Source organism: Bubalus kerabau, chromosome 15 (genome assembly GCF_029407905.1).
Source record: "Bubalus kerabau isolate K-KA32 ecotype Philippines breed swamp buffalo chromosome 15, PCC_UOA_SB_1v2, whole genome shotgun sequence".
NCBI lineage: Eukaryota > Metazoa > Chordata > Mammalia > Artiodactyla > Bovidae > Bubalus > Bubalus kerabau.
Window position 1 is genome coordinate 47,952,044 of NC_073638.1, and position 21,729 is coordinate 47,973,772.

Consider the following 21,729-nt stretch of genomic DNA (forward strand, 5'->3'; position numbering starts at 1 on the left):
AGACTCTTGAGAGTCCCTTGGACTGCAAGGAGATCCAACCAGTCCATTCTGAAGGAGATCAGCCCTGGGATTTCCTTGGAAGGAATGATGCTAAAGCTGAAACTCCAGTACTTTGGCCACCTCATGCGAAGAGTTGACTCATTGGAAAAGACTCTGATGCTGGGAGGGATTGGGGGCAAGAGGAGAAGTAGACAGAGGATGAGATGGCTGGATGGCATCACTGACTCGATGGACGTTGAGTCTCAGTGAACTCTGGGAGTTGGTGATGGACAGGGAGGCCTGGCATGCTGCAATTCATAGGGTCACAAAGAGTCGGACACAACTGAGCGACTGACCTGATCTGATCTGATTCAACTGAACTATTTCACTACTGTGAATGAGTGTGTGGGTGTTAAGTCGCTTCAGACATGTCTGACTCTGTGACCCCATGGACGGTATAGCCAGCCAGACTCCTCTGTCCACAGGATTCTCCAGATAAGAATATTAAGAGTGGCTAGCCATTCCCTTCTCCAGGGAATCTTCCTGACCGAGAGATCAAAGCCAGGTCATCTGCATGGCGGGCAAATTCTTCACCTCTTGAGCCACTTGGGAAGCCCATTATCATTGCTATCTATAATGTGAAAGATACTAAGATATTTAACATCATTTTTTTGAACTGTCTTCAAAATCTTAGTGTGCAATTTATATGTATGATACATCTCAATTCAGACAAGTGTTCAAGAGCCACCAGAACCTCTTGGCTACCCTAATGGACAGCCAAGCTCTCGATATTCAACTGCTTGATATTTGTTTCCATCCCTACAGCCATCTCATCATAATTTTATAGTTGGCTCAAAAAGCATACATCACCTGTCTACCAAAGGCACTTATTCACAAGCTGTTCATGAATATAAAGAAAAGGAAGTATGGAGAAAGTAGAAGAAATCATTCTCTTTGTAAAAGTGCTTTATATTGATTATTTTCTCTTTACATTTTCCCCACATTCTGGCAGAAAAATCTGTATTGGATTGGTCATTTTCTTCCTCTCCCCTGTTTTTATTTCAATCCATTTAGAATAATTATTTTTTTTAATTAGTATCTTAGATTTTTAAATTCCACGAAGTTTGTAGTGAAAATTGAAGTTAGAACCTTTCTTTAAATTGAATTTAAAACCAACAAAATTAACGTTTTAGCACTCAATCTTATATACTTACACACACAAAAAAACCTCAATGGATTTTAGCACTCAATTCTATATATACTTACACAAGAAACCCAGCAATTTCTATGCTCATATATTGCACTTCATAAAAGCTGACAAGAATGTTACAGGAATATAAAGTTACAGGTCAATTTATTTTATAAACAGAGATGAAAACAAAACCTAAACAACGTATGAACAAAAACAAATCCAGTATTGCTTGTGAATAATAATAGTGGTTTATTCCAGAAATTTGTGTTGGTTTTAAAAATGAAAACATATCAATATATTCAGTAACAGAATAAAAATGACATGTAATTATCTCAATAATTATAGACACAATATATGTTGAAAATTTTCCATTCAGTACATAAACTGACATCAGATAGAACTGTTATTTCCTAATACTGCATCAACAAAGAAAAAATCTTCACCAAATGGTCAATAGGAAAGAAAGGATAAACTGAGATGCAGGAGAGACTTGGAGTACAGGGTATAAACTCAGAATGTTTAAGAGCTTGGGCGACTCAGAGTCATCGGGAACACACAGTTGCAAGGATTAAAATACGGACAAAGGGTTGTGGGAAAGTAACACTTAGAGAAGGTGTAGATGGGGAAGCCATGGTTGGTGACATTGTAAAAGGAGACTGTGCCGGCATCATAGTCTAAGAACACCCCAACTCGGCGAGGGGGCACTGTCATGGATAAGAGCAGGGAAGTGGACGATTCCTCGTAGGCTCTACATTCATGCTTGTGATGTAATCCAATCACCCAGTACCCACTTTGAGGCTGGTATCGGGAGTAAACATTCCGATTGTTTGCAAACTGGTTGGAAGAGAAAGCAGGTCCCATTGAATCACTGCACACCCCCAGGATCCAGTCAGTCTTCTTGGCCACATCTACCTCCCAGTAATGCTTCCCTGAGGAGAAGTGCTGAGAGCCCAGGATACCACAGCCGTAATGCTCTTCCAGATGAGATCCAGACAGCTGAGCGCCCACAAATCGCACCTGCCTCCGGTTCTTAGACAGGACAAGATTTAAATTAGCTGTGTGGGGATTCAGGGTCACGTCCACTGTGGGAGAAAAGTACAGCATCAGCAGAGGATAGGTACATGGTCTTATGACTCTGAGAAGAGGAAACACAGGTGATGAGTGGGAGGAAATGGAGCTGGGTGGTGGGGGGGAATAGCGACACCTCATATCTGAGAGTGTGTGTGGCTATGAGTGGGAAGGATAAGCACACGTCAGCTTAAAGAGGCCACAGTTTCTACTTACCCCAGTAGCTCTGGACATCTGTCAGCTCTGTAACAACAAAGAGTCAATCACACCAGCAGTCTCAGGTCTGCTGTCCCTCCCTCACCTGGGTGAGGGGAGTGTCAGGGAATTCTCTACGATTGTGAACTGGCCACTTCATTCCCCTTTTAAGTATGAACCGCATCTTCCTCAGCATATTGTGTCACTCCCTCTGCCACTGTTCCCAAATACCAACCACGCCCTCCATTCTTTTCATTTCCTACTACTACCATGATCCCTCATCCAAACTCTGTTCCCTGAAACTCCTCACCTCTAAACACTCGAAGCATCTTTTTCAGATCTGGAGCTCGAAACATACTCTTCAGCTTGGTGGGGAGAGCCTCTGGCTTCTTCAGGGTCCAGAACTCACTCCTAGAGAGAAAAGACATTATGAAACTCCAACACTGCTAAACTTGGGTGCCTCTAATTCCTGTGTCCCAGGCCCATTGGTGAACTTCAACATTCTTTCCTGAAGAAAATTAGCATCATTCTGCAAAGAGCTCCGGCATAGGAGCCAGAAGACTTGGACTAAAAACTAGCTTCTCACCATATGTGTACATGTTGATAAGATTTTCATGTTTTAATGACTGTGTAGTACCTATATCTGGGTTTCCCAGGTGCCACCAGTAGTAAAGAATCCGCCTGCCAATGCGGGAGATGCAACAAACACAGGTTTGATTCCTGGGTTGGGAAGATCCCCTGGAGGAGGGCATGGCAACCCGCTCCAGTATTCTTGCTTGGAGAATCCCATGGACAGAGGAGCCTGGCAGGCTACAGTCCATGGGGTTGCAGAGAGTTGGACACGACTGAGCACAGAGTCACAAAAATAGTATCTCTATCTGTATCTATATCTATCTATTAATATCTACACCACATCTTTATTCAGTCAACTGTTGATGAACACTTAGGATGCTTCCACATCTTGGCTACTGTAAATAGTGCTACAATGAACACTGGGGTGCATGTATCTTTTGTACAGACTGGGGAATATGGCCAATATTTTCTAATAACTTTAAATGGAGTATAATGTATAAAAATATTGACTCACTGTGTGGTACACCTTAAACTAATATAGTCTTTTGATTCAACTATAGAACAATTTTTTTGTAAGTTGATAGGATTTATCCCTCAAAGCCTCATTTTGGTTTCTTTGTTCGGTTTGTTGTTTTGTGAAACACAACAATTTTTCCTTCTTTGTCTGCATCCTAGAGACTGAATGCATGCTAAGTCACTAAGTCGTGTCCGACTCTTTGCAACCCCATGGACTGCAGCCTGCCAGGCTACTCTGTCCACGGGATTCTCCAGGCAAGAATACTGGAGTGGGTTGCTATTTCCTCCTTAGAGGACCTTCCTGACCCAGGGATTGAATCCACATCTTCTGTATTGGCAGATAAATTCTTTACCTCTTGAGCCACCTGGGAAGCCCAGAAACTGTATAATATTAAATAAAATAATGGCTGGGAAATTTTTTGCTACCTCTAAAAAAAGACACAAAATATTTAAAACATCAGTGACTTCTTAAGAGAGTCTACAGGTATCTGTGTGGACAGGCAGGACATCAGGACCTGCTACGGGGCTTTCAGAGTTATCAGACAAGGGATTCCCTCTGAAGAGTCTGTGGTTTAGTTCTTAATGTCTTACAGATGCCTAGGGAGAAAGACCTGCAGAACAGTCCCTTAGTCTCTGGGAATGTTACCTCAGTTGGAGAAAGGAAATGTCCTCACCTCCAGACCGAGAGTGAAAACTTCCAAAGGGACAACAGGCTCCACAGGTCACATGTCCGTAGGAGCCTCAAGGTACCAGGTATGTGGGCAACTTTAGGGGTCACCTTGAAGAATGAAATTCTACAGTATGTGATACAGAATATATTCTTGTTCCAGGGCCAAAGCCACTTTTTTTCAAGACCTGTCCATGTTTTTATTGTAACTGAGAAAAATGCTAGTCTGAGGAAAACTTGGTAGCAAGGTATGGATTGTTTCAAAGCCAAGAGAGAAAGGGAAACTTAAGCAGAGGTCCCTAGAGCTGATTCCTGAACCCTGAAAAAAAAAATGCAAATGGGAAATTTCCCTCTAATAAAGTATATGGGCAAAGAAAATCGCTGTGTATTTTTAGATAGCTATAAAGTACTGGAATCAGGGCTGGAAGCAGGTATACAGAGGTTTGTTCTATCACAAGGTACAAGGTGAGTCAGTGATACTGTAACCCTTGATTAAGGACACCACCGTCCTCAGTTTGTGACCTACCACAAACCAGTTTCTCCTAACATAGAAACCAAGCCATTCCCTTTATTCTGGAGGACCCCAAATTCTCATGCTAAGCAATTCAAGACACCACAGTCCTAAATCTTCCCTGCCTGGTGACTTTTTCCCCTTTCTCATTGACTGTAAGATGACTCTACCACAGGAGCATCCTACCCCTCCTCACAGGGTATAGGAATCTTCTGTCAACCCAAGAGAACCACCTCATGTTCTACACATACCTTTTCGCAACGTCACTCACATCCTAGAAAAGAAAGAGAGAGGTTAAGACAAGGAGTAATAGACCTTGTCCTCTACTACAGCCACATCCATGTCTATCATCCCACCCTTACCACCCCATGATATGTTGGGGCTAGAGATGATCCAATATGGAGGCCACAAAGCAGAGGTAAGAATTCAAGGCAGACTCTCCCTGAGGCCCTATCCAGGCATATCAGGAAACGATTCAACTCATGCCATGGTGCATTTATTTTTATAAATGTGTGTGTATGTGTGTGATGTTATATATGTGCATCATCTATTAATTGCCAGGCACTGTGCCTGGTCCTAGATGCTCTTACATGACTAAGTCCTAATTTCTGTGATCTAGATGCTTACATTCCGGTTGCTGAGGACACAAGGCCTTAAATGCGGCTGGTTCTCAAATCCCACCTCCCCTAACCCTCTAGGTTGCTTTGCTGACTTTGTATTTTTCTTGATTTCAACACAAATACCTGTTGATGATGTTCACATTTCTTTTATATACCCCAGTACATGAGCCACAGGCTTCCCTAGTGACTCAGTGGTCAAGAATCTACCTGCCAATGCAGGAGATGCAGGTTCAATCCCCTGGGTCAGGAAGACCCCCTGGGAAGGAAATGGCAACCCATTCCAGTATTCCTGCCTGGGAAATCCCATGGACAGAGAAGCCTGAAAGGCTATAGTCCATGGGGTCACAAAGAGTCAGATACGACTTAGTGACTAGAACAACATAAGCCAGAGGAATCACAATTTCAAGATGTCTGAAAGAAAACTTACTTTTTCTGCAACCATAAAGTCTCCTCTGCTACTTTCCATCTTTTTCAATGACATCAGCATTCAGTCACCAAAGGTAGACAAAGTACTGTCCTAAAAAACTGATATTCACCACAACATCCCATCTTAGACCAAAGTAGTCCATTTCACACCCTTAACTTCTTTTAGCCACTGCTCTTTACTATCATCACCACCACTGCCTGATTCATTTGAGTAGAATTATCTCATGGCCTCTTAATTAATCTTCCTAACTTCTGCTCTATACATTTCAATTCAGTAAAAGAAAAGGCCAATGGTTTGATCTGTGCAATACAAGAATAACTATTTTCATAGTAGTGGAGCTATTTTTGGTTGTATCTTGTAAAAACACAACTCAAACTTGCTTGAATATGTAAAGTGGCAGATGTAGATTCAGGTTTGTAACAATTTTTTTTTTTTTTTGGCCATATCACACTGCATGTGGGATCTTAAGTTCCTTGACCAGGGATTGAACCTGCACCCCCTGCAGTGGAAGCACAGAGTCTTAACCACTGGACTAGCCAGGGGAGTCCCAAGGCTGTATTAATCTTAAGGCCTACTTATAATAAGACACTCAAATGATCAAGTCAGGGTGCCACTTCATGCCTTTTCCTCTTAGCTTAGCTTTATTCTCAGGGCTCACATTTTGAAAGCCACAGGTATATGTCCAGCTGTCAAATCTTCATGAGCAACAATGTTAAACAGATACGAAAAAGAGAAGGAGGAAGTCTGTGATAGGCAAGTTCTGCGAAAATTGACTAAGATAACACTCTCGTTAAAATGACAATTGGGTGTTCTGGGTAGAAGAGTCGAGCAGGGGCCTCAACTATTAAACACACTGATTATCCATTTGTACTTATGAAGCAATGTTTCCGTTTTGAGGACACTTGTAAAGGGGTTAGAATAAGTGGTGTTAGAAGCAAGCATTAGGGCCACCCAACATCCAAGATGAAGAAAAAAGCAAGAATAAGCTAAAAACATGAAATCAGAAGCAGTGAATGAGGAAAAGCTCCAAGAGGTGGAAAATAACTACCCCATGACCCCATGACCTCAATTCGAACTACCCCATGATCCCGATATGAACAGAGATAGTGGAGGTGATGGAATTCCAGCTGAGTTATTTCAAATCCTAAAAGATGATGCGGTGAAAGTGCTGCACTCAATATGCCAGCAAATTTGGAAAACTCAGCAGTGGCCACAGGACTGCAAAAGGTCAGTTTTTATTCTCATCCCAAAGAAAGGCAATGCCAAAGAATGCTCAAACTACCACACAACTGTACTCATCTCTCATGCTAGTAAAGTAATACTCAAAATTCTTCAAGCCAGGCTTCAACAGTACATGAACCATGAACTTCCAGATGTTCAAGCTGGATTTAGAATAGGCAGTGGAACCAGAGATCAAATGGCCAATATCCGTTGGATCACAGAAAAAGCAAGAGAGTTCCAGAAGTACATCTACTTCTGCTTTATTGACAATGCCAAAGCCTTTGACTGTGTGGACCACAACAAACTGTGGAAAAATCTGAACGAGATGGGAATACCAGATCACCTGATCTGCCTCTTGAGAAATCTGTAGGCAGGTCAGGAAGCAACAGTTAGAACTGGACATGGAACAAGAAACTGGTTCCAAATAGGAAAAGGGTATGTCAAGGCTGTATATTGTCACCCTACTTATTTAACTTACATGCAGAGTACATCATGAGAAATGCTGGGCTGGAAGAAGCACAAGCTGGAATCAAGATTGCCAGGAGAAATATCAATAACCTCAGATATGCAGATGACACCACCATTATGGCAGAAAGGGAAAAAGAACTAAAGAGCCTGTTGATGAAAGTGAAAGAGGAGAGTGAAAAAGTTGGCTTAAAGCTCAACATTCAGAAAACGAAGATCATGGCATCTGGTCCCATCACTTCATGGCAAATAGATAGGGAAACAGTGGAAACAGTGTCAGACTTTATTTTTGGGGGCTCCAAAATCACTGCAGATGGTAACTGCAGTCATGAAATTAAAAGACACTTGCTCCTTGGAAGAAAAGTTATAACCAACCTAGACAGTATATTAAAAAGCAGAGACATTACTTTGCCAACAAAGGTCTGTCTAGTCAAAGCTATGGTTTTTCCAGTAGTCATGTAAGGATGTGAGAGTTGGGCTATAAAGAAAGCTGAGCGCCAAAGAATTGATACTTTTGAACTGTGCTGTTGGAGAAAACTTAAGAGTCCCTCGGACTGCAAGGAGATTCAACCAGTCCATCCTAAAGGAAATCAGTCCTGAATATTCATTGGAAGGACTGATGCTAAAGCTGAAACTCCAGTACTTTGGCCACCTGATGTGAAGAACTGATTCACTTGAAAAGATCCGGATCCTTGATGCTGGGAAAGATTGAAAGCAAGAAGAGAAGGGGACGAGAGAGGATGACATGGTTGGATGGCATCACCGACTCAATGGACATGAGTTTGAGTAAACTCTGGAAGTTGGCGATGGACAGGGAGGCCTGGCGTGCTGGGGTTGCAAAGAGTCAGACACGACTGAGCGACTGCACTGAACTGAACTGACCCCAGAACTAGGGCCCAAGAATAAGTAAAGAAATGATTATTCCACTAGGAAAGACAGCAAGAGGAAAGCAAGAAACCAAACAGAAAATAAGGAATAGCCTGAAGGTTTCAGAATGTCTCAAGGTACATCCTGCTTCAACTTAACAGTCACACTATTCACTCTATGAAGAAATAGCCACTCAGATTTCCACCTCAGTTCAAATCTCTCTATCAGATTTTTGGATTTGACAGCTTGCACCCTCCTAGTCTATATATGCACAGAGACCGGAGTTCTTTCTTTGTTCTTCAAAAGCTCTGTTTGAACTTCTATTATAACATGTTCAATGATTCTGTCCTACAGAAGAGAGTCACAGCAAAGAAGAGCTGGTGATTACATAAAAAAATGTCTAAAGTACTTGAGTTTGGTTGTGTATGCCTGTGACTAATCTGGGTGAAAGGAACCTGACCAATCTCAACACAGCATCAGAGGTCAACAGTACCAAGACTGAGAACTGATGCTATAAAATATCACTCACTATACAAGATCTTTGACATAGTACTGAATTAACTTTTGGACTATCCTTTATACATAGGAAATAAAAATGAGACAATCCCTTAGCATTTGTACTTTTAATTATCCTATGCTTTATCCATGGATAAATCTTGAACTGTCTAATAGCAAAGAGGCACTGTATGATCAAAGGAAATTTTTTTCTTTCCTCCACCAGGATAGGAGTGCCACATCAGAAGGGAAGGAGAGTTATTTTCTCTTGGTCTTGACTCTCAGATCGCAGGCCCCTTTCCTACTCTTACTTGCAGGAGCTCTGTTGCTGACCCCTGACAACGGCGCTCCAGGTCTGAGATGAGCTCTCTCAGGGACTGGCTCTGCTGGACCAGCTCGACCTCAGCTTCTGCTATGATGTTCAGCCCCCTCCTCTCCTCCTCCTCCAGCTTCTTCAGCTGTCGCTGTTCCTCTTTGTCCAGGATGCTCCTCAACTGATCAAACTGTTTCTGGATCCTGTGTCTCTCAGGTTCCATCTGATTCTTAAGGAACATGGAAAAGAAAGAGGCTGCTAGTCTGCTGAGCTGAGGGTCTCCTGTATAAGGGGCGGAGGGGTGGGGGAGGCAGGCTCCGCACTGGTTTCCTGGAAGGTCTCACTGGGTTGGAGGAACAAATGAGGGAGTAGGCCCTGCAGAACCTGCTCTTTCCTCCTGTTCTCCTTTCAGCTCTTCTCAGACCACTGGCCCCAGGCTGCCTTATCTAGGCTTCTAAGACAGAGACTTTGATTCCTGGGGGTGGTTCAGATTCTAAACATCTTCCCTAGCCGGTCAGGACTAGGCATCAGCCTCCTCTTCCAGTTTTCAACATTGATATAAGAATGACTGGCCTGTGCCTGACCTATTTTCCAACTTTTGAAACTATAGAACAAGGTCCAGAATCCTTAATTAAGGGCTGCCAATGACTATGGTTATTTTCCCATATGATTATCTTCAGAAACCTAGATTCCCTTTGATATGTTCGTTTCTATTCCCCTTTCTCTCCCCCTTACTCGGCACCAAGAACAATACGCTTGTTTGGAAGGCTGGCAGTGAAGAACTGGGCAAAAGGAAGCTTATCTAGCCAAACTGGGGAACAGATAAAACCAGGTCTCCTTTGCCCTCAGCTCCCATGCCCTGGCTTGATTTCTGCTCCAGGACACCTTCAGAAGAATCTCTTACCTTCCAGGATATCCTCTTCTCTCTGATAACAGCTGCTAATTTCTCGGCTTCCTGCTGCTCTTGCCTCAGCTTCTTCAGAGACTCCTGGAACTTCTCCTGGAAGAAACACATCAAGTCAAGCAGGGTCAAGTGTCAAACTGTCTCAGGGCCGAGACATGGAAAGAATGGGGGAGAAACTATGCTGACCTCAGGAGATGCCAGCCCTAGAATGAAAAACTGAGGTCAAAATTACCTTTTACAAACAAGGGATGGAAACCAGTGAGAACAGGCACATTCTCTTTTCTGCGGGGGAACCACCTGAACATGAATCACTTTAAGTTCTTTACTCTCACTGCCAATATATCCCCTGCACTCAACCTGTCTAGCCCCCAGCTGGTCTTCAGCAGCAGTCTCTACTCATGCAGGGCCGATCGTGGTAAGCAAGACAGAGACGGTCTCTGCTCTTGGTCAGAAGGGCTTTTTCTAGGTTCACCCTCTAGGTAAATGGGAGGACTACAAAGAAATTAGATTAGAGCATAAAGAAAAGTTAAAATCTACCAAGCAGTCTGTTCCTGCCTGTCTTCCCTCCACCTGGGCACCCACCTGGTACTTCTGGGCTATCTCCTCCATGAGGAATGTGTGGTGACCACGGTGCTCCTGAGACCGCTCGCAAAGCCAGCAAATGAGCTTCCCATCCTCCTCACAGAAAAGCTGGAGTTTCTCTCCATGGTGCGCACAAAGAATCACCTTCAGCTGCTTCCCTGAGCCCAGCACCACCTCCCTGAGCCTCTCGGCTATGTTGGCCAGGTGCCGACTGGGCCGCAGGTTCCCAGGCCAGTAGCTGGTCTGGCACACGGGACACCTGCTCTGCCCCTCTTGGCCAGACGTGGACTCCTTGTTGTTTGCAGTGATGCAGGCTTGGCAGAAGCTGTGTCCACAGTCTATGCTCAGGGGTTCGGTCAGGAGCTCCAGGCAGATGGGGCAGGTCACTTCATCTTGGATGTCCACCAGGACTGCTGAAGTCATTGTAGCCACTTTCCTGGCCTCTGCCTGCCCAACCCTGACTTCTAAGGTGCTTCTTGTGTTTGGAATCCTGGGTAGATGGGCAAACGAGAAAGGATTTGGGGTAAGAAATGAAGGAGACAAAGGGAGGCTCACTGTTCTGGATAAAGAGGTCAAGCACTGGGGTAATGGGAACTTCTCATTCTAACTTCAAACATGTTCTTTGCCCCTGCCTCACATTAGACATCAATTTGCACCCTCATTATAGCAATAAAACAATTTCCTTTTACTCACTGGATAAAGGGACAATGAGATCCTGGAAAGAAGTGGCTTTTGGGTGAGTCTGTTTCACCTTTTCTCAGCCCACAAACACACATCCTCAGTGTTCAAAGCACCAGAACATGCTGCTCCCTCAGAATGTTTGTACTTGCTGTTCCTACTGCAAGGAAGCCCCTTCACCCTGGTATCCACATGACTCTCTGACTTCCTTCAACTTTCTCCCTACATGTTTCCTTACCAGAAGGGTTTCCTCTGCCAAGCCTAGCTAAGGCACAGCCACCCACACCATCACCTTCCATATACTCAATGGCTTTATGTTTCTTTTTATCACCACCTAATACATTTCTTTTGCGGGGCTTCCCTGGTGGCTCAGTGATAAAGAACCTGCCTGCCAATGAAGGAGATGCAAGTTCCTGGGTCAGGAAGATCCCCTGGAGAAGGAAATGGTAACCCCCTTCAGTGTTCTTGCCTGGAAATCCCATGGACAGAGGAGTCTGGTGGGTTATAGTTCATGGGGTCACAAAGAATCAGACACGACTGAGCAACTAAACAACAATATGCATCTTTAATTGTCTGAATCCTCCCACTGGAATATAAGCTCCATGAGATCAGAGACTGCTTTCTTATTACTGAATGAGTTCAGCGCCTGACACACAGGTCCTCAACTTTCGATGAAGAAAACCAGAACCTCCTCATCTCTCCATAGATGATTAGATCTTTCTCAGCAGCTTCTTCACCTCTCTTTGCCATCATGCTGGCACGGCTCTCCTGGATCTAATCTCTAAATTCAAAGGTTATCATTTATTGGGAAGGCACAACCACCTTCTAACAGAGCTTTACACAGAGCCCTTTTATCTCTCACGGTCACTTTCCCAGAAAAACCCAAAGAAATTACAATGACCACAATAAGATGATGTCATATCTTTACAACCAACACTTTTATAACCAGTTGTGATTTCAAAACCATATTCCCCTGCTTTATCCCTTATAGGAAAACTATGAATAAATTATTTTTGGCCTTTTGATAAACAGAGAAACTAAGTGACTTTATAAAAATCACACAACTTATAAATCACAGAGCCGGCAACACTTCTCATGTCGAGTCCTAGTTCAAAGCTCCATCCTCAATCTTGTAACTTTAACCCCAAAGATGGGTGTGTGTGTGTGTGTGTTAGCGCTTAGTGATGTCCGACTCTTTGTGACCCCATGAACTGTAGCCTGCCAGGCTCTTTTGTCCATGGAATTCTCCAGGCAAGAATACTGGAGTGGATTGCCATTTCCTTCTCCAGGAAAGATGGTGTTCAGTTCAGTTCAATTGCTCAGTCGTGTCCAACTCTTTGCAACCCCATGGACTGCAAAGATGGTCTTAAGGGTGCTCAAAGTCTGGCATTGACCTTGGTGCTTTGGAGACAAGATTTTATCAGGCCTGTCCAAAACTCTAGCAGGAGGATTAAGGGGCCCATGTGAATGGGAGAGGAAGAGACAGGTGGGCAGATGAGGTCACATATGGTCTAGGGATAGGATAATTCATTGAGAGCAGACCTAGGCAGAAGCATACAGGTGGGGGGTGTTTGGGACAGAAGTCTTATAGCATTTGGGGAAAGTATTTCAGAATCACTAATAGGAGAAAAAGATAAAAATGGAGGAAAAAGAGGAATAAAGAATTGATACCTTTAATAAGATAGATGAGCTGTGAAAACATGCTAAGTGAGTAAAACCAAATACAAAAGATCACATATTATAGAACTCTTTTTATAAGCAATGTCTAGGACTTCCTTGGTTGCACAGTAGATGAGAATCCACCTGACAATGCAGGAGACACAGGTTCAATCCCTGGTCCAGGAAGATTATACATGCAGTGGAGCAAAGTCCATGTGCTACAACTACTGAGCCTGTGCCCTAGAGATCACGTGCCACAACTGAGCTCGTATGCTGCAAGTACCAAAGCCCATGCACCTAAGAGCCTGTGCTCCGCAACAAGAGAAGTCACCACAATGAGAAGCCACAGTGAGAAGCACACCAAAATGAAGAGTAACCCTCACTTGCTGCAACTAGAGAAAGCCCATGCAAAAGCAATGAAGACCCAGTGCAGCATAAATAAATAAAAGTTAAAAATAATCTGGAGTAGGTAAATGTACAGACACACAAAGTAGATTAGTGGCTGCCAAGAGTTGGTGGGACGGGGACTAGAGAATGACTACTGATGCATTTGGAATCACTTCGGGGGAGTGATGAAAATATTCTGGAATTAGACAGTGGTGCTAGTGAACACCTTTGTGATTAAAAAAAAAAACAAAAAAACCTTATTTGTATACCTTGAAAGGGTGAATTTTATGGTATATGAACTATATCTAAATTTAAAAAAAATTATATGACAGGAAAAAAAAAGAGGGAGAGGCTATCTTGTGACTTCTGGTTCAGAGCTCTCCCAACTCCACAGCTTTTACACAAGGCAGCTATGGGTAAAGACCTGAGTCAAGCACGGTGCTGTAGCTGATATGGGGAGATAGGGATGATTGAAATAAATCCCGTACAAGGAAGTGTACCACTCAGACTGTGAGCAGGAAAGACAACCTCTTTTGAACACATAGCCAAGACAATCATTATTAATGCAAGCAAGTATGTACCCATGAAGTTATTTGTTGCAAGGGACAGTGGAAAACAAAAAATAATCACAGAGACCATTTTCTGATTGCTTTTTATGTGAGAGGCAATGGCTGAACTTTTTACAGGCATTATATAATCTAATCCCATAATAACTCAGTCAGATAAATGTAGTAATTCTTTTTCTTTTTTACAAATGTGAAAAGTGAACTTCTTAAAAAGATAGTCAATTACCAAAGGTCTCGGAATGAATAACTGATGAAGCAAAGGTTATAATCTAGTTTTATGCAAATCCAAACCTCAGTTGTTGTCTGGTCCTTAAAAGAAGAGAATGTTTCCTTTATGCACCCCCCACCCCCACACACTACCTGCAAAGGCACTCAGATCACAAAGTGGCTCAGCTTGTTTCTACCCACTCCTGACTGGTGCTTGTCTCATTTTTCAGCTGTACTGATTCAGCATGAGAGCTCCCTTCTTCTGATGTTTGAAAGCATCCTACAGCACTTCCTAAGCTATCTGCAGGCTCCTTCTCCAGCCCTGCTCTGCTTCATTCCTCACGGCACATCCCTGGGACTCCATGCTTCCCCTTCCCTGAGAGTACGAGATGAGAAAAGAAGGCACTGCCAACTGGGGTAACACAGATGCAGCTCTGAATCCTGAATTTGTCTGTCTCTGGTTCTGGAACACTGGGGTAATTCCTGATCTGAGATGTGATTTTGTGAATTGCTGATGACAAGTCCTCCCTTATAGCACACTTGTCATAAATTACCTGAGCCTGTGTAGAAGAGTCTCAGTAAAAACTGGCTGTCACTACTTTAATACCACCATTGCTTGCCAATCCTTTAGTGGTCTGCCCTATTACCATGATGAAAAGAGCCTCTTTCATATTTTTTCACTCTCCTCTTTCACTTTCATCAAGAGGCTGTTTAGTTCTTCTTCACTTTCTGCCATAAGGGTGGTGTCATCTGCATATCTGACGTTATTGATATTTCTCCCAGCAATCTTGATTCCAGCTTGTGCTTCATCCAGCCCAGCTTTTCTCATGATGTACTTGCATAGAAGTTAAATAAACAGGGTGACAATATACAGCCTTGACATACTCCTTTTCCTATTTAGAACCAGTCTGTTGTTCCATGTCCAGTTCTAACTGTTGCTTCCTGACCTGCATACAGATTTCTCAAGAGGCAGGTCAGGTGGTCTCGTATTCGCATATCTTTAAGAATTTTCCACAGTTTATTGTGATCCACACAGTCAAAGGCTTTGGCATAGTCAATAAAACAGAAGTAGATGTTCTTCTGGAACTCTCTTGCTTTTTCCATGATCCAACGGATGTTGGCAATTTGATCTCTGGTTCCTCTGCCTTTTCTAAATCCAACTTGAACATCTGGAAGGTCACGGTTTACATACTGTTGAAGCCTAGCTTGGAGAATTTTGAGCATTATTTCACTAGTATGTGAGATGAGTGCAATTGTGCGGTAGTTTGAGCATTCTTTGGCATTGCCTTTCTTTGGGATTGGAATGAAAATTGACCTTTTCCAGTCCTGTGGCCACTGCTGAGTTTTCCAAATTTGCTGGCATATTGAGTGCAGCACTTTCACAGCATCATCTTTCAGGATTTGAAATAGTTCAACTGGAATTCCATCACCTCCACTAGCTTTGTTCGTAGTGATGGTTCCTAGGCCCATTTGACTTCACATTCCAGGATGTCTGGCTCTAGGTGAGTGATCACACCATCGTGATTATCTGGGTCATGAAGATCTTTTTTGTATAGTTCTTCTGGGTATTCTTGTCACTTCTTCTTAATATCTTCTGCTTCTGTTAAGTCCATACCATTTTTGTCCTTTATTGAGCCCATCTTTGCATGAAATGTTCCTTTGGTATCTCTGATTTTCTTGAAGAGATCTCTAGTCTTTCCCATTCTATTGTTTTCCTCTATTTCTTTGCACTGATCTAGGAGGAAGGCTTTCTTATCTCTCCTTGCTATTCTTTGGAAGTCTGCATTCAAATGGGTATATCGTTCCTTTTCTCCTTTGCCTTTTACTTCTTTTCACAGCTATTTGTAACAATTGTCTAGCCAGTTAGAATTTATAAGTCACTTCAACCTATTTTTTCTGCATACAAAAATCCTTGTGAAATGAGTACTCCCTTTATTCAGATGCATAAATAGAATCAAGTGACTTAAAAAGATCATTCAAATCAATAAGTTGAATTGGGGTGACTTCCCTGGTGGCTCAGACAGTAAAGCGTCTGCCTACAATACGGGAGACCCAGGTTCAATCCCTGGGGCGGGGAGATCTCCTGGAGAAGGAAATGGCAACCCACTCCAGTATTCTTGCCTGGAGGAGCCTGATGGGGTCGCAAAGAGTCAGACGCAACTGAGCGACTTCACTCACTTCACTCATAGTGTCTTCAGGGTCCTCTTTCAGAGGCCTGGTGGGTGTGATAAACATTATTACCTAGAGGTACATATTTTTGAGAAATAAAATAATTTTCCAAATAGGAGAATATCGAAGATATTGCTGCTGAATAAGTAAGATTTTAATCGAAAGCTGAATGATGAGAAGGGAATATGAAATTAGAGGAAAAAAATATTTTAGAGAAAAGGAGTCACCTATGTGAATGTCCTGTTAGTGAAAGGCACGGCATCTTTGACCTGCTTTAAAATGTCAGCCTGACTGGTATACAGAGAGCTGCTAGGCTTTCAGAATGGCAAGAACCCAGCAGGGACCAGAAATTTTACAATTCCCACATGATGTGAAGTCTCCTTCCAAAGAGCAGAGGTTCAGTGATGGAAGTTTGTAGGACAAGTTGATGGAAACAATGGAGAGAAGCAGAAGAGAATGAGAAATGAGACAAAATGACAGGCTTGGGAGTTAGAGATTGTGTATATGGGAATGAAGGATTATCATCAGGCTTAAGTCTTTATTTCCTGTAAGAAGTAAGACATTGGCATTACCTTCTCCTGTTCTTTATTTTTGTTATTTTTAGTAAACAGAGACCTCAGCTTCGTCAAAGAAGTTGTGACTATTATAGGGTCACCTATAGGGTCCTGTAAGCTATGCTTCTGGTTCTTACAAGGTAATCAATCTGCTGGCACAAAACTTACTTAAACTACATTAGTTTCATACATATCCACCTGATCTTGTTCTCTTGCAATGACCTGAAGAGAGAGACTACGTACCTACTATACTACAATATGGCCCCTCATGCAGAGCCCACCAGAGGTGGCCATACTGACTTCTGGGTCTCTTCTCCTCTGCGCCCCTGCTAGGCTAAGTGAACCTGGTTGGCTTCTGCTCTGCTAAGATACATGAGTGGGAATGGCAAACCAACCCCGAAACTAGTGCTCGTGGTCATCAGAGGTCCTGTCGCAGAGTGGTAGCATGGCGATGCTGACTCTCAGAACCTGGACTCCTTAGTACAAGGAACTATGAAGCAAAAATTTACAGAAATAAAAATAAGGGAATATCTCAGTAGATATTAATATCTTGGAACTTGCTATGATGGGTGTTTTGTCTCATATGCAGATACATTCACTTGCTTGAATGTGAGCTTATTTGAAAACAAGGTCTTCGCAGATGTAATCAAGTTGAGATGAGATTATACTGATACAAAGTGGGCTATAAACACAATGACCAATATCCTTTAAGAAGACGAGAGGGCACACAGACACGCTGGAAAGAAGGCCATGTGGCAATGGTGGCAGAGATTGGAGTAGTGCAGCCACGAGGCAAGAAATGACTAGGATTGCTGAAAGCCACCAGAAACTAGGAGGTGAACATGGACTAGATTCCTCCTTGGAGCCTACAGAAAAGAAACAAGTCTACCACCACTTTGATTTTGGACTTCTAGCCTCCTGCACTGTGAGAAAATAAATTTTTGTTCCTTGAACAACCCAATTTGTGATCCATTTTTCTTTGTGACAGTCCTAGGAAACGAATACAGTTGCAAAGGTTTGATATTGAAACAAAGATCTGAGGGATTCATAAGCTATAAACTTACCCTTGCTCTAAAGAGTCGGGGAGAGGGGCATAATGAAAGCTGCATGGAGATAAATTTAGGTCTAGAAATCTGTCCACTTCACCAATCATCCATGAAGTGAACCTGGTGAGAAGTAAAGCTGGTGGGTATAATCTAGCCAATGGTAGAGATACTGAAAATTGTCTAAAGGCCATATGTTGTTAACTCCTGGCTGCAGTGACTATGTGTCAGATCAGGCTCTGATAACTGGCAAGACCAGGGGTTTACATAATATGACACTGTCCATCCTAGCTTACAACTGAAGCTATGAGCCAACATTGGCATGATATGTTTTCATTCTATTGAGAATCCACTCAATACTGAGAAACACTAAGAGTCTACAGAGGAGGGAAGAGTAGAACATGCATTCCACTGTGGGGCTTTGGATCTCCTGTTTAGAGTTTGGCTGCAAGGAACTGATGTCAAAGTGGATGCCACCATAAATGGCTGCAAAAGGAGAAAGGTGCAGAGGAGCCAGAGCCCCCAAACATGGGCAGTGACCCAACCAAGACCCAAGAATGACCCCAAGAGCCCAGCAGCCATTTTTCAGGGACATGGAGAAGGGAATACAAGAAGTATCTACCTGATAGAACTCCCAGGTCAGATAGTTGCCATGGTGTCAAATGAATGCATCCTATACTTGAGTCTTCTCCTAATATCTGGATTCATGATATTATAAACTCTATGCTTCTCTGCAGATTAGACAGTAAAATGAAAGTGTCTCTAGAAAGTGGAGTGCAGGGAAGGATGGCCCTAGGAGCTTCTGGACAACATCCCAGACTCTTCTCTGGGTTTCCTGAGTCAGGAACTGCCAATGAGAAAAGCAGGCCTTTAAGTCTCTCACATTTGTAAGATTGTGCTCAATTTTCTTTTCACAATGAGACCTTTGGGACTTCCCTATTGGTCCAGTGGTTGACTCCACCTTCCAATGCAAGAGATGCAAGTTCGATCCCTGGTTGGGGAACCTAGGTCCTACATGCCACAGGGTGTGATCAAAATTTGTAAAAAACAAATCAATGAGGCTTCAAGAGCACTACTTAAAATTGCAAGACCTTTACTGGGTCTTTGCAGATCCCTCAGCCTGAGTCAACATTTAAAAAATGTTCTTCCATAATATTCATCATCTTCTTATATACTACATTTAGTTTTGTTTGTTTACAATCTCTTCCCAGCTCTAATGTAAGCTACTATCTGTATTTAACATTTATTGTATGCTGAATGGATATTCATTGTACTTTTAAAAGCCAGCTGCCTGCTTTAGTTCCTATGAAATACATCTTAAAAATAAATGAATAAATCTATTTTCCTCCTATTTATTGCACCTTATTTTTGACCCTGAGAAGACAATTGTTATCTGGGGAGAAGTGGATCCTATTCAAGAGTAAGGCATAGACACACAGAAAGGCAGTAACAATGACTTCTGAAAAGTAGGCACACAGAACAGAGAGGCCATGTATCAGAAGGTAAGTAAGATATCAATCCTTGTGTATATGTAGCACAGCTTCTTTATCCATTCTTCTATCAATGGACATTAAGGTCCCACTCTATGGCACAGGGAACTATACTCAATATCCTATGATAAACCTAATGGAAAAGCATATAAAAAATAATATATATGTATAACTGGATCACTTTTCTGCCTAGCAGAAATTAACACAACATTGTAAATCAACTACACTTCAATAAAATAAATTTTAAAATAAAAAAATAAGATAGGATAATAACAATAAAGAAAGATATCAATCACTGTGAAATGTGAGCTTAAGATGGGACATCCTTAGTGTAAATCGATAAGAGCAAACTTCTTGGCAAGACCGCTGAGTCTTTGGACTCCTTCTGAGCAATAATCAACTCCTTATTAATTAGTGGTCTATTGTAAATAATAAGTAATTGAGGGAACAATCACTGCAAAGGTGTGTCTAAGCGGAAGAAGAAGGAAGAAAAGCTCCAAGGCAGCAGAGACTACTGAAGAGAGAGTAGCAGGTCTATTCAGGGAAGTGCAAGCAGATTCCTGAGACTGGACCTCAGCGGGACACATGATAAGTGGAAGCCATAGAGGTGGGCAATTGTCATAACATCCAACCTGCCATCCTCAGGCAGGACAGAAGCTGAGGGGATGTCAGGATGGCCACAGACAGCTCCTCAGTGGTGCTAGGAGGAGGGCGAAAGGATCAACTTCAACATTGCCCCTGGCCATGTTCCCAAGGCTCTATTCTGTCTGATGCTCCATACAAGAAGCTGGGGCTTCACACAGTTGGAAAACAGGGACCTCCTTCACCAGGTTTTCTTCTGAGGAGGTGGAGGTGAGTAGATTTTCTGTTCATCTCTTTATGAGAGAGAGAGAGACACACACACACAGAGAAAGATAAGCACACAGACAGAGGATTCTATTTCCTCTCAGGAAGGTAAACAATCAAAGCTACGGTGTAGGAAAGAGATGCAGATGGACTCAGCCTGGAGAAATAAGTGCTCCTCCAGGAAGCAAGCAAGGCCCTCTGCCTCTTCCACACTCACTTCTTTCCAGGCCGTTCCTTCTCTAGACTCAGAGCTGCCAACTGTCTGCACTCAGCAGGAAGCCTGCAAGTTGGCTTTTTTGACCTTCGGTGCAAGCCTGGGCCACAATCTAAACTCATCCAATTAAGCCTAGTACTTTCCTTCCAAAGTCTCCCGCCCTCTGTGCCTCCACAAACCTCCCCACACACCTTCAGCTTCCAGAGAAGACTCTTGGTTTCAGTGGTGAAGAAAAGCAGGGGCAATCAAAGTCAGAATTCACTCACCAAATAGGGCTCAGTCTGCATGAGGCAGTTTCTTATGAGGAGCTGGCAGAGAAACGAAAGTGAAATCTTGGCCTGGCAGGAAGCGGAAGAGGGAAGGAACTCTGGGCCAAGTTGGCAGCTGTCCCTTAGGGCCACAGGGGAGTGAGTAATGCTTTAACCCAGAGGTTCTCAAGAGGGGAGGGGCCTTTGGCCTCTGTGACAAATTTGGTTGCAGGGGATGGTACTGCCATCTAGTGGACAGAGACCAGGGATACAGCCAACCATTCTATAATGCACACGATCGCTCCCACAACAGTGTCCTGTCCAAGATGCTGAGGTTGAGAAGCTCTGTTTAGCCATCTCTGTTTCCTAGACCAGCTAGAAGTGGAGGGTCTCCACCACTTTCATAATTGTGCACAGGCCCTCAATCATTCTACCATTTAAAACAAATACTTATTTATTTGGCTGTGATATATCTTAGTTGTGGCATGTGGGATCTTCAATCTTCATTATGGTACGTAGGATCTAGTCCCCTGACCAGGGATCGAACCTGGGCCACCTGCTTTGGGAGTACAGAGTCTTAACCACTGGACTACCAGGAAAGTCCCCCAGTCAACCAATTTGAATCAACCCTTCCTGTCCAGTGTTCTACTTGCTCCCCAAAAGCATTACACCATCTCCTAGGAGATGGGAGTTGAAACCACACCTGATGGGAACAATCTTGAGCAGAGAAGTCCCTATCAAAAGTCTCCCACCTTCTTGGGCACAGGATAATCCTAGAACACTATGTCACCATGAAAATTTTTATTTATTTATCTATTTATTTAGCTTTATTGAGGAAATACAATTAAAGGACTAATTTTTTTTAAATCCCTTTTTACAAATTTATTTATTTGATTTTTGGTTACACTGGATCTTTGTTGTTGTGTGGGGGCTTCTTCTAGTTGCAGTGAGTGGGGGCTACTCTTCATTTTAGTGCACAGGCTTTTGTGGTAGCTCTTGTTGCAGAGCACAGGCTCTAGGTGCATGGGCTTCAGTAGTTAACAGTATGTGAACTCAGTAGTTGTGACTCATGG

General features: G+C 42.9%; 1 protein-coding gene across 4 annotated transcripts; it reads right to left on the minus strand.

Annotated features, from left to right (window-relative positions):
• Positions 1 to 1,309: 1,309 nt before the first annotated feature.
• LOC129629061 (tripartite motif-containing protein 6-like) lies at positions 1,310 to 20,795 on the minus strand. 4 transcript variants are annotated; one of them, XM_055548847.1, is made up of 8 exons: positions 20,675 to 20,773; positions 10,596 to 11,085; positions 10,014 to 10,109; positions 9,108 to 9,338; positions 4,953 to 4,975; positions 2,745 to 2,845; positions 2,456 to 2,482; positions 1,310 to 2,253 (listed from the first exon to the last, which is right to left on the minus strand). In XM_055548847.1, exons 2-8 carry the CDS (start codon positions 11,016 to 11,018, stop codon positions 1,691 to 1,693), a joined length of 1,464 nt encoding a protein of 487 aa, XP_055404822.1. In that variant the 5' UTR covers positions 11,019 to 11,085; positions 20,675 to 20,773; the 3' UTR covers positions 1,310 to 1,690. The 4 variants fall into 4 exon arrangements, with proteins under 4 accessions (XP_055404822.1, XP_055404823.1, XP_055404824.1 ...); XM_055548849.1 differs by having other exon boundaries at positions 1,921 to 2,200; positions 20,675 to 20,776; XM_055548848.1 differs by lacking the exon at positions 9,108 to 9,338 and having other exon boundaries at positions 20,675 to 20,795.
• Between the last annotated feature and the right edge of the window lie 934 nt (positions 20,796 to 21,729).